The 16489-nt window shown below is 43.2% G+C and overlaps 3 protein-coding genes across 4 annotated transcripts; 2 read left to right on the forward strand and 1 right to left on the reverse strand.

Annotated features, from left to right (window-relative positions):
* Positions 1 to 2009: 2009 nt before the first annotated feature.
* Positions 2010 to 4696, reverse strand: LOC122770031 (ankyrin repeat domain-containing protein 39-like). 2 transcript variants are annotated; one of them, XM_044026988.1, is made up of 5 exons: positions 4644 to 4696; positions 3798 to 3913; positions 2879 to 2982; positions 2578 to 2781; positions 2010 to 2478 (listed from the first exon to the last, which is right to left on the reverse strand). In XM_044026988.1, exons 2-5 carry the CDS (start codon positions 3895 to 3897, stop codon positions 2332 to 2334), a joined length of 555 nt encoding a protein of 184 aa, XP_043882923.1. In that variant the 5' UTR covers positions 3898 to 3913; positions 4644 to 4696; the 3' UTR covers positions 2010 to 2331. The 2 variants fall into 2 exon arrangements, with proteins under 2 accessions (XP_043882923.1, XP_043882922.1); XM_044026987.1 differs by lacking the exon at positions 4644 to 4696 and having other exon boundaries at positions 3798 to 4250.
* A 50-nt stretch (positions 4697 to 4746) lies between these two features.
* Positions 4747 to 12156, forward strand: LOC122770030 (BTB/POZ domain-containing protein KCTD9). Its single transcript, XM_044026986.1, has 12 exons — positions 4747 to 4912; positions 5678 to 5799; positions 5892 to 5935; positions 6996 to 7092; positions 7175 to 7233; positions 7320 to 7448; positions 7540 to 7607; positions 7700 to 7795; positions 8236 to 8385; positions 9744 to 9849; positions 9932 to 10065; positions 10676 to 12156. Exons 1-12 carry the CDS (start codon positions 4865 to 4867, stop codon positions 10790 to 10792), a joined length of 1170 nt encoding a protein of 389 aa, XP_043882921.1. The 5' UTR covers positions 4747 to 4864; the 3' UTR covers positions 10793 to 12156.
* Positions 12157 to 12741: 585 nt separating this feature from the next.
* On the forward strand, positions 12742 to 13830 carry LOC122769901 (progonadoliberin-1-like). The gene is made up of 5 exons (XM_044026791.1): positions 12742 to 12792; positions 13162 to 13257; positions 13339 to 13477; positions 13574 to 13672; positions 13751 to 13830. Exons 1-5 carry the CDS (start codon positions 12785 to 12787, stop codon positions 13784 to 13786), a joined length of 378 nt encoding a protein of 125 aa, XP_043882726.1. The 5' UTR covers positions 12742 to 12784; the 3' UTR covers positions 13787 to 13830.
* The last annotated feature ends 2659 nt before the right edge of the window (positions 13831 to 16489 follow it).

Here is a 16489-nt window from a genome sequence, read left to right on the forward strand (position 1 = left end):
CCCCTTAGATGTCACTCACAGCAACATTTGTGCTGACAAAATGGAGCGAGGTCGCACAGTTGTAGAGTAACTTTTTAAAAATGGAAGGGGGAAAAAAATGTTTCTCTTCTCTTTTCCGTGACACAGCTGCTCGTTTTCACGCAACGCCGGCCACTCTCTGATTGTTTCCACATAACGGAGCACAGCGGCTCTCAAATTCAAACCAGCTCATGAAAAATTATCAAAAAAAAAAAAAAAAGAAGGAGAATGAGGCCCTCGAACATTCCTCCGGTTTTACTGAGCGACGCAGAGGGTTTTCATTACCTTGCTCACTGCTTGCAAATCTAAGACATCACCTTTGATTATGTTACATAGAACCTGGCAAAGGAACAATGAGAGGCTGGTGTGGGCGGGTGGGTGTGATAGTCAGGGTGCTGTTACAAAATTACTGGTTTAATTCAATCAGCGCAACGTGCCTTTGTGCGCCGTGCCATTTACTGTAGATAGAAAAGAGGCTTAAACACGGCTGTTATTGACGTGTCGCACTCAAGTCGGCTGATCCTGGAAACAGCTACTCAGCTGTGTGGAAGGAGGAACTTGTCAGTGAGCGTAAACAGCTCTCTTGGCTTAGTTCTCTGAGCTAAAATACCCCCCCCAACCATCCCGACACCCCATCTCTATGTGCTGTGTGGCGTCAGCTGCAATGAGCTCCAGATGTGGCCTGGCACCCCTCCAGTCATGGCGCTGGATGTGGTTTTGAAGGTAGTTTGGAAACACCACCCACCAGCGGGCCCAATGAAAGTTGCTCAGACTGCAGTCGGAGGTTTTGTGTCGCGGGCTCGTACTTGTGCGGCCTGTGGGGCGGCGGGAGAAGCGGGGCACGGGGACTCGTGTTCTGCACATCTGTGGAGGACTCAGAGGAAAAGATGTCCGCCTCTTGTATGTGCATGTGTTCCTTATTGAGCACGCTTTGAATAAATGATTATGGGAGAAAGCAGTTGAAAGTGTCCCCATCTGTTTCAGTAGATATGGAAATCTCAACATCCTTCCTTCTCTTTGCACTCACACAATGAGCTCTGCTGTTGATGACCTGGCATTCACAAAAAGCTAGTAACTGCTTATCCTCATGCGAACTCTCAAATAGTAGGTCACCATGACAAAAAGTGTGGTAAGACAAAATTGAATATGAGTTGTTGGAAAGTTTCAGGTTTCTGGTCATTAACTCTCTAAAAATACAAAAAAGCCTCATCCCACTTTCCATCAGGCCTTGCACGAGAAGCAGAGGGACTCGATTCTTTGTTACAACACTCACACAGACGCATAAATCTAGAACAGAGGGAGCCGTGGAGACTTGTTGCCCACACTTCGTAGAACGTTTGTAGACGTTCCTTAAGAGCACAAGGAATTCATTAATGCTCCGAATCACACGGAAAAGTTAGCAGCTCAAGAAAAAGAGGAAGGAAATGTGTTTTTTTTTATTAACGATCGCTTCAATTACACAAATAATCCGGTGGCTGTCGGAAAATGTGGTGTCCATGATTTTCCCATTAGCTGACACAGGCACTTTTCTTTTTCTTCCCTGCTAACACTTACCTATGTTTTCTAAAATAAAAAGGAGTTGAGTGACAGGATCCAATGAGGTCACCATTATGAGCTGCCAGTAAAATCATATGCTGTGTGCCAGAAAAACACGTGCTGCTCATGAGACAATGGCGCCCCCTGCTGTCAGAGATGTGAAAATCCTATTACGGCCAGGCAGGGGAGATTTTCTGGTGAATACAGGATGCTGTCGACTCAACCGATTTCACTTTGCGTGAATAATTCATAAAAGCCATTATGATCAAATCATTCTGAAGCTTTTCAGCTCATTATCTTGTTCCTGTCTGTCTGTCTGTCTGTAGCCAACATGTAAACCTGGTCTGTTCTGACATGTGCTAAATCAGTGCAGCTGCAAAGCACTACAAATAACACCCGACGTGTTAAATGAGGCAGCGAGTCTCTGAAAGAAACATTAAAGCACCGTCTTCAAATGAAACTTCATTATTAGTTTATTCCTTTGAAATAAAAGGGAAATGTGTAATAAATAATGTTATTTGAAATAGCATAGGAAAATCAAACGATCAAAACACTCAGAAACAGAGTGATGTTCGCGGTACGGGCTACGCAACATCATTACCTTGTTTCATTCAGTGGCTCAATGCTGATGTTTAATGGAGGAAAATGGGTTTGAATCCAGTCCCCATTCAGGTCACCGTGACCTATGTGGCCATCAAATGGCATGTTTTAAATTCACGTCGTTTGATCTTCACATCTCGGCATGTTCCAGACGCAGCGTGGTCGCCGCCGCCGTCGTCACCGCGGTGCCTTTAAGAGCTCCTGCAGAGCTCCCTGTTGTGCCAGCTGGTGGGGGAGCTGGAGCCTCTTGTTCATCTGGCTGCAAAGTGCTGGACAGTGTTCAAGAAGCAGCCGACACACCTCCTCGTGACCCCGTTCTGCAGCCTGCGCAGGCAGTTAACAGAGCGACACGTGGGAAAACACAGTTTACATGGTCGTTAACACATCTCTCTGCAAAGACTGTTAGTGCTGCCACTTCTGTACCTTGTGTAAAGGGGACGCGCCGTCATCGTCGCAAACCGTCGGATCTGCCTGGTGTCGCAGGAGGAGTCCAACGACGTCCAGGTGGCCGCAGTAAGCCGATCTGTGCAGAGGTGTGGCACCACCTGGTGTCTGAGGAGACGCACAGCCTCCGCTCTCAAGTAGGAATTTGCATACAGCAAAATGACCGCTTCGACTTGCATAGTGCTGAGAAGAAACGCACAAAAAATAAGCCTCAAGTTACATAATTAAACACAGTGGATGTTGTGACATTTATAGACAGGCATTTTCCCAGCAAACGCACCAGGGCTGTGTATCCAGATGAGTCTCTCAGGTTTGGGTCTGTGCCCTTCTGGACTATTGACACAACCCTGTCCAAGTTTCCATCCACTGCAGCAGACCAGATACCTGCACAGATTTAAATGGGATTTCAGAAAGTGGTGATCACACACAACCATCTCTACAGTATTTCATTGGGGTTTTATGAACAGTACCAACACAAAATAATGTATAATTTACATTTATTACAACTATTACAGTCTGTTGGGCTATGTCTTTACCAGGCTTTACACATCTAGAGTAGGGCTGAAATAATTACTCATACAATCTATTATTAATCGATTACTAAATTAATCTTCAACTATTTCGATAATAGACTGATCAGTCTGAAACAATCATGATATCTGATTGTTTCAGCTTTTTAAATTTGAGTATTTTGTGGTTTCTTTGCTCCATAAAAACAAAGAAATCATTTGTTTGTGGACAAAACAAGACATTTGAGAACATCAACACTGATCAATATTTTCTGACATTTTATAAACCAAACTTGATTAATAGAGGAAAAACTCAATAGATTCATTGATCATTTTTGCCCATTTTTCTTAATGCAAAATAGTTCAAGCTCAGTCAGATTGGATGGAAACCATCTATGAACAGCAGTTTCTTGCCACAGATTCTTAATTGGGTTTAGGTCTGGGCTTTGGCAGGGCCATTCTGAGACACTAATATACTTTTAAGCTAATCTAAATTGTGTTTTCTGTATATGTCCACTTTTTAAGGGCAGTTCTAGACATGTCAAACCTTGAAGTAGCAAGATACCAAACCGGGTTCCACTTCATTAGGTGAAGCTGAGTCTTTCTGAGAAGTAAATAATACCGTACTTTGAATAATTCAATCTAAAAAAAACGTGCATTTATCGGTTGTTACATAACTGCAATGCAAACCTCGTTCAAAATCCATTTCATGTATCGTCTGGTAAACACTGGGAGAGGAGGCTGGGTGCGAACAACACGAGCAGTGATGTCTGTCAGACGCCATTTCCATGAATAAAAGCCACAGACTGGAAGAGAAATGACTCAATCAGATGTGAAACTTTGTTCTTCTGAAGAAAAACGTCATGGCAGAAAGTTTATACAAAGGGAAGATGAGAGAAGTTCACATTCTCCTCAACAACATGCCGCTGTTTGACACACACACACACTTCCGTCTTTCTTCTTCTGTCTTGCCGCAACAGCAGCCTAACTGTGCAATACCGCCACCAACAGGCGAAGCACTTAAAACGCGCATATGGAATGCAACCTTCAGGTGCTTCCTCACATGTACGGCTCACCGGTAACTAATAACAGTCTAATTATGCGAATATACACTTATTTCTCTCTTTATTCAGTTTTCATGAAAATAAAACATTTTTCAGAGAACAATAAATGACAACAGTTGAATCGCTATTGGATTTGTAAGGTTGTAGGTATACTTTCAATACAAAACAAGGCAAGATATAGCATATTATCATACAACGTGGTAATTCAATATGCGTTTACAGAGATAACACAAGCACAAAGCGGCATTTAAAATGAACTGAAAGAGAGGAGGGACATATAAGAATCCAATTTAAAGAATGATTGCAAACAAAAGTACAACAATAGGCTTTGTCCTTTTCCTTTTCTGAAAATAAAAATAACATCCTTGATCTATTAATTAGTCTAGATTTTATTAATCTCACAGTGGGGAGATTCAGTTCACACTATTACAGCTCTTATTCATTCATGCATACTTCCACCGCTTTATCCTACCTGTGACGGATCTACAGCCCGTCAGAACGAACCTCACGAAGTCCACATTTACACTTGTAGCTGTGTTTTCCCATGCTCTCCCCTGGCCCCTGAATGTGTCTCCTGGCTCGCGTTGTTGTCTGACGCGGTAAGCTAGCACTCAGCAGACGAGCAGCTGCTAACAGACGGAGCCACGTTCAGCGCAGTTATAACAAAGTACTTACAACCAAAGCGCATAAAGAATGAGAAGAGTGACGTTATTTATTAACGGGACTTGTAAAAATGGCAAGGTGAGTGAGTGTGGCTGTGAGGAGGCAGCTCCGTGTGGCTGCCTGGGCCGCTGAATGACTGCGTTTTTCCATTGCACTGACGTTTCCTTATTACATCTTTATCACTCATTTGTGTATGATAACCTCTACACACTATCATTCATATTATCACCATTATTATTATTATTATTATGCTATAATTAAAGTTTACTTTTCACCAGCAAACACAGTTAAGGCAGACAGCACATGTAGCAAGGGATTAAAGAAAGGTAAAACAGGTAGAAAAGGACTACAGTCTATGTGCATTATGTACAAGAAAAAGTTATGAACATTATATACAGTGAGTGAAGGCTATAGTTATATTGCAAGTTGCAGGTAGATGCGTAAATACATGTAGTGTATATTGTGTATACAGACACAGTAAGAATATAAATACTTATATTAACCTATAAAGACTATTGCACAGGATAATGCACTGGTGTATAGGCAGTAGGCACAAGATGGTGGCGTAAAGGTGGTTCCAGTGCTACATTACCAGTTGTAAAGTCTGACAGCAGTTGGGATGAATGACCTGCGGTATGTCATCACAGACTCAGAACTGTCTTGTCAATTGTATATCTGGTCCTGGTCCCCTTCTCTCTTCTGTCCCCCATTTTTCCTTTCACCCTAACCGGTCGAGGCAGATGAGATTTCTTCTGTTAAAAGCGAGTTTTAAGTTGGAATTGGATGTTTTCAGACTTAAATTCCTCACAATCCACTAATTCTTTTCACATCTTTCCTCCGTAGGTTGTAGCAGTGTACGGCACCTTTTCCGACTTACTCTCTGTAGCCAGCAATAAGTTAGGAATAAAAGCCTCATGTTTATACAATGGTAAGGGCGGTCTTATAGATGACATTGCTCTTATAAGGTAAGATATTAAACATTAAACACATTGCTGAAGCATAACGAGCGTTTCACCTCATCCTGTGTTTCATATGTTTATCTGTACTTCTTCTACAGAGATGACGATGTCCTGTACGTGTCAGAGGGAGATCCATTTATCGGTGAGACATACTGACAGCACACAGTACACAGGGCACTTCATTAAGATCCTAAGTGAAGGTTTAAATGCACCCCCTCACAAAAAACACATTTGTAGGTGGTTAAAGATCCTCCTGAAACATTAGAGACCGCCTCCTCAGCTGACGCCCTTTGACCCTTTCTCTGTTTTACACGAATCCGTGCTCATACATCATTTGAAGCAACCACCTCATTATTAACACTGATAAACATCGGCGTACACAAACATGTTGACAGCAGACACATCTGTACAGTCAGTCTCACTAGCCCGTCTGTGTGCTATTGAGTAGAGGATGGCAGAAGTCAGATCCAATCTCATGATGGAATGGTGTGTGTCACTCCTACTTGGAGCTAAGCACAGCTAACTGGATATTTTCTTAAACCCTGGAAACCCCAGAGATAGCTGTGTGTGAAAATCCCACAAAATACTCAGACCAGCGACTATGTCAACTTCAAAGTCCCTTTAATCACCTTAATTCCTTACTCTCATCTCTCATGCAAAGACTTCAGACTTCAGCGGGCCTTCCCCAGCGTGTCTACATGCCGACATGCATTCCTCTGCTGCCATGTGATTAGCTGATTAAGTTTGAATTCAGACAACTTTATTGATCCCAGGACGACAATTCATTTGCATTTCACTACATCCACAATCACATAAACAACTGTCTATATTTACATGTCACAGGCAAGATCAGATATCTAAGATGAAATAGACTACTAACCATCAACTATTTTGATAATCAATTAATTGATTTTCTGGTTTTCCAGCTTCGTAAATGTGCATTTTTTCCAGGTTTCTTTGCTAAATATAACAAAGAAATCATTCAAACTGAGTGATTTTGGTTTTTGGACAACATTTGATGTTCATTTCCAGGTTCGATAATCACTGATCAACATTTTTCAACACTTTCACAGAGCAAACAAGTACTTGATTGATCGAGAAGATAACTGACAGAAATAAATGCTTGTTGCAGCTGTTAAAAGCTGTTAAATTGGTGTAGTGGGGGCACATCGTTTCACCAACTCTTCTTCTTTATGTCACAGATCCTCAAAATGAAACCAAGGTTAGATCTGATCCGCACGGAGCACACACCGACTGGCTGACCCTCAATATCGGTGGCCGTCTTTTCACCACCACCAGGTATCTGTGGATTGAATTCACCTTTCCCTGGTATTTCATATCAGTGTATGATTATGGTATGTTTTTATGTGACCATGCCTAGGAGCACATTGGTCAGCAAGGAGCCAGAGAGTATGCTTGCTCACATGTTTCGAGAGAAAGGTAACGTTTCGCTGCGGATCAGACTAGTTGTTATTATCATTATTTTAATGTCAGCCTTTTCACTGAATGAGTCGTGTTTGCTGCAGATGTGTGGGGGAACAGGCAGGACGCGCATGGGGCTTACCTAATCGACCGCAGCCCCGAATACTTTGAGCCTATTCTCAACTACTTGAGGCATGGTCAGCTCATTATCAATGAAGGCATAAATATAAGAGGTAGGTTTGTAAATAAACTCGTCAAGTCTCCCAGAATCACTCTAAAGAGACTTTCAAATCCAAAGAGCAAATTATTGAAAATGTCTTGCAGGTGTCCTCGAGGAGGCTCGCTTCTTTGGAATTGAGCAGCTTGCTGAGCAGCTGGAGGTCGCAATCAAGGTAATATGAAGTGATGAAGGAGGCAAATGTCTTACATTTATAATGTGATCATCATCCCTGCAACGTGATGTGACTGACTCGCATGTTCACAGAACTCGCAGCCTCCGGAAGACCACTCGCCCATCTCCCGCAAGGAGTTAGTTCGGTTTCTTCTGGCGACGCCCACCAAGTCAGAGCTCCGCTGTCAGGTTAATATTTTCCTCACTACATTAGTTATAACGTCTCAAAAGGGGAACCAGAGAGTAAAAAAATGAATTGGTCCTTCAGAAAACTCCAAGATACACTGGATTTGTTCAAGTTTAAATTATTTTAAAATGACCTACGTGTTGTGAAGGACACTGGTCTTCGTCACGGGCAGTCGTCAACTCACGTTCCTGCACTGTGCAACACTAATGAGCTCAGTGCAGACGTTGTCCCCGGTCAATATGTGAGCCTGCTGTTAAAAAATACAACCCCAAAAATAATGAAAGATGCATAATGAAAGGAAAATGCACTAAATAATAAAAAAAAGGAGAGGACGGTTTTGAAGCAGGGTGGTGAAATAAAAAACTAGGAGAGTAAAGGGAGGCCAGGAACTGCAGTAAACCTATTTTATTTGATTTTTACACTGTTCCTGTCGCTGTTTTAGGGGCTGAATTTCAGTGGTGCTGATTTGTCCCGACTCGATCTGCGCTACATCAACTTCAAAATGGCTAATCTGAGCCGCTGCAATCTGACGCACGCCAACCTGTGCTGCTCCAATCTGGAGCGGGCGGATCTCTCTGGAGCCAACCTGGACGTGAGTCTGGAAACACTTTTCTTGTCCTTTGTAAATAATTCATGCACACAGACACACACACACAAACACACAGTGAGTGTCAGGTGATAGAAAGTAAGTGCCTAAGCCACTTTGGGGAAGCTCATATTTCCTCATTCTAACTTGTGTGTATTATGTTGTTGGCCTTTCTTTCTTTTGATTTGCAGCCATTTTACACAAGCTGTCCCCTCAGTTGTGTGAAACGAGACCAGTATGTACTATTGTGATTGTCTCTGATAACATTTCATGGACGTGTGTGTCGGGATGTCACGATTATAGACTTTCTTGGTACGATTATTGTCAGAGAATTCATCATGATATTGCAATTATTATGTGTTAATTGATTCCACAACACTATGAATGTGTAAAATGTGAACATGAACGCTGCTTATAGGTCTTAAAGTTTCATTTATTTATATCTATAATGTAGCAAATATACTACACTATTGTATAGGAACAATTATTAATCCCCAGGGGAAATGTTAAGTTATTTAAGTCGTTTTAATAATTTATCTTATTTGTATGTGGCCAGATATAAAACGTATCTATTGTTGTGGTTTGTTTATTTCATGTTTGAATTACAATGACACAGATACATTTGTAATAAATGAAACGGACGTCACATGACGTGTAACGTTAAGTGAATGCCGTTTTACTCCGAACACGTGTCGCACCCAATTAATTGCAAATGACACGCTAACATTTAATTTCCAACCAATTTAAAGTTACATTAGTTGAACGTTCACGTTATTTAACCCAGTTACTGTGCGTTTACCTTTACTCTGGCGCACAGAGCCCGGTGGTTATCCCGCAGATGGTGAAACATGTTACTCGTATTTCACGGCATTTTTTGTGGCATCATTTGCAGGCTGGTGGCGCCGTCATCCACGGTGACACCTTGGTCATTTGTTGTTTTAAGCCGAAAAACTCCCACACGGCTGATTTTATGCGCTTTGTTCCTCTGTCATACTTCAACAATCGCGAACGGCGCTGCACGGAACAAAAACAAAGCAACACAAGCGGTAACGCGCGGCTGTTGTGTAACTTTGTTTTCGTTCCGTTTGAGTTGCGCTGAACTACCTGTATGGTTCCGGCCTTCTGCAGTAATCTTTTCTGACGGCATTGAGGAAACGTTACGAATAATATACCGCAGCGTTTAATACCGCGATTAATTGTGAAATCAAGTCATCGTGACATCCCGTGTAATCGCGTGTGTCTCCCCGTGTCTTGAGTGACCGCCGCTCTAAATGCAAATACACACGTACGTCGTTGCTGTTCTCAAAGACCGAATGACGGGTGACAGCGTGAGTTAATATTGACTTTTCATGCGTCTCTTGAAGGGTGCGAACTTACAGGGGGTGAAGATGCTCTGCTCCAATGCAGAGGGAGCCTCTCTGAGAGGGTGCAACTTTGAAGATCCATCTGGACTGAAGGCAAACCTGGAAGGTAACCGACCTGCCTTCAATTCCAAATCCAAGACCGTCATTTATTTATGTTCCCACTCACACTGTCCCGCATTTGTTACCAGGTGCCAACCTGAAAGGAGTTGACATGGAAGGAAGTCAAATGACCGGTATCAACCTGCGTGTGGCCACTCTGAAAAATGCAAAGCTGAAGAACTGCAACCTCCGGGGAGCCACTTTAGCGGGGACCGATCTGGAGGTGAATTAACGCCGCCGTAAAAGGATTAGCTCTAAAAGCACCGACTCTGACTCAGGCGCACGTCCCAAACCCTCTGCCAGATGGTTTTTGTCCGATAATAATATTTAGTTTTCCATTAAAATGGATGTGAAATAAGCAGGAGGTGAGACAAAATCCATATCGACAAAGAAGGATAACGAGACGCTACGTGGTCACGTAAATGAAGAGCACCGATAGCTGTTGATATATGATCACTACGGTCCATTTCTTAGTAATAAAGCTATAGAATGCTGCGGTTTCCTTAACAGAAACCTGCTGTATATCCATGGGACGTTACATTCATGTGATTTCTAAACAGCTGCTAAAGCAGTTTCCATTGCACCCAAGTGAAAGAAAACATTTCTAACTTGTCTGTGTTTTCCATTTCAAACTCACTTACTGATAAACTCCATAAATTGTCGTCGATTTTCCAGCTAAATCCAGCTAAAAGTGCGGTATATAGCTTTCCCAGTTTTCCCTAATTCCCGGTAACCGGTCAGTTTGCAGCTCGACGTAGGAAGTCAAGTTTCCACTGTGTGCTACAGTTTGATACGTTATATAGTTCATGGTTATTTCTTTTCGTTTAATCCAGAACTGTGACCTCTCCGGCTGTGACCTACAAGAAGCCAACCTGAGAGGGTCCAATGTGAAAGGAGCCATTTTTGAAGAGATGCTGACTCCGCTGCACATGTCACAGAGCGTCAGATAACTCCTCATACACACCCACACACACACTCACACACACACACGTGTCCAGTGTGACCACAGCTGGCTTCTTTAATGCTCTTTCCTTCCAGTCAGCCTCTCTCAGGCTCCACTCACCTGTCTGCTGCACAGGTACTCGTATGCACACCCCTGGCATTCCACCGGCGTTCTGTTAGCTTTAAATATCTTGCACTAGAATGAATCCAGGGTGGCTGATGTAAGTTTGTATGACGGGACGTCTCCCGCTCACTGTATATCACCAAAAAACCCGAAAGCGACGCTCCCGCGTACTGTATGTGTAAATGCAATCCTGTGGACTGCACTCGTGTGATAGTTCACAATCAAGGCGTGTGTGTGTGTGCGCAGTGAAGTTCACAGCACTGGACTCCTCTGAATGCTGCTGAAGCGTCGATTGAAGGAGACACTTGTATAGAAGTGTGTAACGCGATGTCGCTGGATTCAAATATGTTGCGATGAAAGCAATGCAAGCCAAAGCCATACAACAGCACAGTCTAAAAGGTTCGAAATGAACTCAAAAAAAACTATGCGTCAACACAGCTTGGTATGCAATACGTGGTTTACAGCTGTGCGGTTGTTTCTCCTTTTTTTAATTTTGAATGATTGTGTTCTTTCGTTCTGACAAAGGTCCCTGTTCTACGCTCGGTGAATCTACCTCTTTTGTTTATCCAGCGTGTGAGTCACCCACAGTTGCATGCATTTAACTGTGGCGCTGCTCGGTGTTACGTCTATATTCTTCCCATAACGAGAAAACGATGCTTTAATTTCTTTTCTTTTTTTTTATGTCGTCAGTGTGGGTTTACCTGGAAACATAAACATATATATATATATATCAACATGTATCACTTAATCATGCTTTGATCTTATTTGCACAATATATATATGTTAAATTATAACAATGTTGTACCTTTTTCACCAAAAAAAAAGCGTGGTGCTTGTAAATCAAATCCAGTGCTTCCCAGAAAAAAGAAATCACTTTAAAGAGTGGGGCAGGAGTCTTGGATCTCTTGGTGTGCGTCTGCATGTGTGCGCGTCGAGCTGCACTCGTCCTTTTTGAAGAAGTTTCTCTCTGTAGCTCAAAAGCTGCTCCGACGCGACGCCGTTGAAGAGCGAGGTGCTCCGCCTTGTGAGAATGAACGATGAAGGCAATCATTCTGCGACTCGATTGAAGCGCCGTAGCTATTTATTTTAATACATCTCACTGAATGCAATATGGGGTAAAGGTTAGTTTGTTGTTTGTGGGAGAGAGGTGAGCGACGTTGTTCTCCCCATTTATGATGATTGCACTCAACCGTGGAAGTATATTTCCATAAATGACTGTTATAAATAAATTACCATGATGAAGAACAAGCCTTTGTTTACCGTGTCTCTTTATGACTTATTCATGGCACCTGTGATTCTCAACGTGAGTCTGTCCCGTCTCTTGTGAAAACATCAGGAACATAAAGGATGAACTGGTTGTAATGTGGTGGGCAAAGGTCAAGGTCGCCGTGACCTCACCACACAAATGCAACCAGGAAAATAATAGTATAATAACCTATAAACAACAAAAAATCCTAAAATATTATGAACACATGAATATTATGTGCTTAATTTACCATTTATGTACAGATCACAGTGGATCTACAGAGGCCGAAGAACCACTCCCCCTCTCACTCACACGGCACTGTGAGTGAGAGGGGGAGTGGCTGCAGTAGAGCCCATGTGCGCTTCTTTTACCAATATCTTTTGCATCACTTATCCAAACAGCATCAGACATGGCGCTGCACTTACTCGTGCCCGTAGCAAGACACCCGTCAAGTTTGAAACCAGTCGGACCAATCGGAATCGAGAGACATGCGAGTCACACGCACACACAGACGGACAGACGTTCCTGGAATTTATAGATAGATTCATCCCGTGGGCCGGATTGGACCCTCTGGTGGGCCGGTTCTCGTCTGCGGGCCATACGTTTGACACCCCCGCTTTAGACACACAAATGAACTGGTAAGTTTGGGGTCAGAGGTGAAGGTCACAGTGGCATTGACCGATATTTTGTTGGCGTGTATGTTTTGTGCTCAGTCTTTTATTTTGAAAATAGCTTTACTTGTTCTGTCATATTGTATATAAAAATAAAATCTGTACACCAAATATGAAATAAATGGTTTGCAGGTTGTCAAGAAGCTAAACTTTGATAAAAAAAATGATAGTTTTGATGCATTATCCATTAAATCTAAGGTGCATGTATTAATTTGGAAAATATCGTGCAGACTGAAACAACCACTTGGTGGTTTTATAGTGCTTTTTAATTTGTGTAATCTTTTAAACAGCTCTGCGTGGCATGCTCTAATCCCACTTTGTGACCCCCCCCCGTAGTTCAGCGTTGGTTCATATAAACCCTGAGAAACTGTGCAGGAGCAAAGAAGACAGAACGGGTCAGAAAATAACAAGCACTGTTTTCATCCACACAAGGTAAATAAGGCTGGAGAAGTGTGAATATGTGCTAAATTCTACATTCATTTGAGCTTTTTTTTCTCCCCCCCCTCCCCTCAGAATGGCTGTGAAATCTCTGGCTCTGTGGCTGCTGATCGTGGGGACGCTGGCGCCTCAGCTCTGCTGTCAACACTGGTCGTACGGACTGAGCCCAGGAGGGAAGAGGGAAGTGGACGGCCTGTCAGAGACACTGGGCAATGTCAGTATATTTAGCTCCCTCTGGGCTCTGCACACACTTTATTTTCTTTCTTTCTTTTTTTGTGGACCTTTCTTGTGCTGTTCTCCTCTTGGGCAGGTCGATGTGGCGTTTCCTCACATGGACTCACCCTGCGGTGTGTCAGGCTGTGCAGAGGAGCCACCCTTTGGCCGCGTTTACAGGATGAAAGGGTTTCTTGTAAGTTTGTTTTAAGAGTTTCTCGTCTCATCACCGATACATCACTGTCACAGACTTGAACGGGCTGTTGTCTTCCAGGGCAGAGGAAATGGACACAGGACGTATAGAAAATGACGAGCACGGGATTCTGCGATAAATAAATCATTGTATCTGCATGACAAAGGTGTTTGTGTTGTTTTCTTCTAGAGTTTTAAATGTGAAATGTTCTTTATCTCTCCTTTTCCTCCCTCCATCCTTTTATTTTCTTGTTTCCTTCCCTTCTTTCCCATTTTCACATCCTTTCTTTTATTCATCCACAATCTCCTTTACTCATCTCCCTCTGAACTATTTTCTTCACATTGATGAAGAACCTGAGTTGTTCAGGGCTCGGCCACTAGAGGGCACTAAAACCACTGAGATCTTATGTATGGGTGGCTGCAGTTTCTTCTATCTTGACTGTTTGATTTATTGAGGAAAACTGCAGACTTCCTTTTCGGTGTTCCTTTAGTTCCTGCTCAGACTTTTTTTTTTATAAACCCGGATCAAACCCTGGCAATTTATTTTTAATTTACTGTACTCAACTGTGTTTGTTCACCATGGGCAAATATATTGTATTGTAATAGCTCACTGTTTGCTTGGCTTGTCTCACACACACACACACACACACACAGTGAATTACCCCTGAATTATAAAAGATTATTAAAGGATGGATAAACAAAATGAAAGGTGTCGGAGCAGGAGAAACACCCATGTTTGCAGATCCAATATGAAATACTACATTCTGTAATATCCTGCTGACCAGTGTGTGTGTGTGTGTGTGTGTGTGTTCACTGTCCATTAATGAATACAAAATGTGTTTCATTTTTAAATAATTCATTCTGAGACTTAAGAAAGGGAAGCGTGACTTTATGATTACACATTAGAGCTAACAGCATACAATAAGTACGCAATTAATCATGAAGTAATGATTACCTAATGGGTCAATAATCATTCATTAATGATTAACTCATCATCAGCTATCCTTTATGGTGTCTTAACGACGCTCTCCACATGTTCCCCCGTCCGCGGGGAGTTCTGTTCCCGCTCAGACGAGCGTTCATGCTGGAGTGGCCTTTTGGGAGATGCAGAAAATAGGGGTTGATATTTAGAAAATGGCACGGAGATTTGAAATGTCACGAGTGCGATCGTTGGGGTTCATTCGGCGAGCCGGATGGGAGGGTTTTCCTTTTCACGCGGACCTCGGTTTGTTTACGCAGCCATGTTGGCAGGAAAAACCATCCCAGTCAGCTACGCGCTCTAAGTCCGCCGAGATCGAGCAATGCAGGTCGCAGAACTTGACAGAGTCGACAGAACATTACCTCAGACCTAAAGAACATGTGCACTTCACAATAAAAGCATGCAAAGCTAAGATGAAGTGACCACTGCACAAGCCGAATCCTTTGCCTGCAGGTTGCCTTCTGCGTCAGTGAGCCAATTTATGACAGTGAGCCAACTTAGTATGGCCCTTTTCCACTATGGTGCCGGATCGCCTCGGCACGGCACGGCACGGCACGGCCATGGGCGGAGTGCGTTTTATGACAGTGAGCCAACTTATGGTCCTCTTCCACTATGGTGCCAGATCACCTCGGCACGACACGGTTCAATTTGCATCTCCACAACAAAAATAGTACCTACTCAACGTGGGCGGAGTGTATTTAGTGGGGTCACTAAATACACCAGACTCCTGTGTTACATTTTGAGATTTTAGACATTTCCCTGGTAATTGTTGGAAATTAACCCACGTTTTTATGAGCGTTGAGTCTTTTTAACTGATCTACAGTTCGGCATTGTTCGGGTGTCATCCTGTGACAGTGCTCTGACCAATCAGTGTCTGGCGACATCATGCATAGCGCACTTGGAACCTCAGCAGAGCAGGTACTAAAAAAAGTACCTGGTACTAGGTACTATGCTCGTGGAAATGCAACCGGTGCCGTGCCGATGCTCTGCCGGTTGCTTGTCCCGAACTGTTTTGTCATCCTTGTGTTTCTCAGGCTGCTCCCTCTGGACTGAACTGAAGCAATGACGCAAGCAAAGCCCCCAAAGGATCACACAACGAGATGCAGAGCCCCAAGTCCTGTCTCACTCAGAGGGCCTGGAATTCAGAAGGGATTGAGGCTGTTACAGCGATACAGTAATGTATTTTTGTTATTATTTGTGCATTTATTTGTGCCTTTGTTTCCTTTTCCTGGCAAACGCTGAGAGAAACTATGCAAACACGCGCACAAACTTCAACACGGCAACAGAACAACATAAACAAAAGACACGAGAGGCATGAGCCGTCTGGTGAACGTTCCTCCTCGGTCTTCTTGCAACGATTCCTCCCGGCACATGGGACGCTGAGGAAGCCGTGGGTGATTCAGATGATGCAGGTGGACGTCATGAGTCCATGGAGTGGCAGAATGAGAAGATTATGGGATGGCTCTGTCGTCAAACAGGTTGCGAGGGAGCAAGGAGAGGGTGATTGGAACCACTATGGAGATTAACATTGCGGAGAGTCATCTGAGGATGTCAGAGCACGACCGATGTTCGTCTCGCTGTGACATGACGTGTTTTACTTTACACTCCGGAATAGTCCATCTTGTATTTGAGCGGGGAAATTACTCGGCTGGAAAAGCCGACCGACGCGTTCTCAATCACCGCTCCCGGTCCGTGCAGCATGTTGTCTGCAAAAATGAAACGGTTTCACACATTTCCGGGGTTTGGGCTATCGCTCAAATTGAAATACAGCTTGTGACGAAAATTGTACCATGGAGAGAAATTGACCCTCCTTCATCAGACTGTGACCTTTTTTTAAATTAG

The sequence above is a fragment of the Solea senegalensis genome, linkage group LG5 (assembly GCF_019176455.1).
Source record: "Solea senegalensis isolate Sse05_10M linkage group LG5, IFAPA_SoseM_1, whole genome shotgun sequence".
Classification (NCBI taxonomy): Eukaryota; Metazoa; Chordata; class Actinopteri; order Pleuronectiformes; family Soleidae; genus Solea; species Solea senegalensis.

Coding starts and splice junctions, on each gene's coding strand:
- LOC122770031 (XM_044026988.1), bottom strand. CDS start 3,897: ATGGAAATGGCGTCTGACAGACATCACTGCTCGTGTTGTTCGCACCCA. Junction 2,782..2,878: donor CATCTGGATACACAGCCCTG/GTGCGTTTGCTG, acceptor GTTTCTTCTCAG/CACTATGCAAGTCGAAGCGG. Junction 2,479..2,577: donor GCGCGTCCCCTTTACACAAG/GTACAGAAGTGG, acceptor CTGCCTGCGCAG/GCTGCAGAACGGGGTCACGA.
- LOC122769901 (XM_044026791.1), top strand. Junction 13,478..13,573: donor TGTCAGAGACACTGGGCAAT/GTCAGTATATTT, acceptor CCTCTTGGGCAG/GTCGATGTGGCGTTTCCTCA. Junction 13,673..13,750: donor ACAGGATGAAAGGGTTTCTT/GTAAGTTTGTTT, acceptor GTTGTCTTCCAG/GGCAGAGGAAATGGACACAG.
- LOC122770030 (XM_044026986.1), top strand. CDS start 4,865: ATGAGAAGAGTGACGTTATTTATTAACGGGACTTGTAAAAATGGCAAG. Junction 5,936..6,995: donor AGAGGGAGATCCATTTATCG/GTGAGACATACT, acceptor TTTATGTCACAG/ATCCTCAAAATGAAACCAAG. Junction 7,608..7,699: donor AGCTGGAGGTCGCAATCAAG/GTAATATGAAGT, acceptor GCATGTTCACAG/AACTCGCAGCCTCCGGAAGA.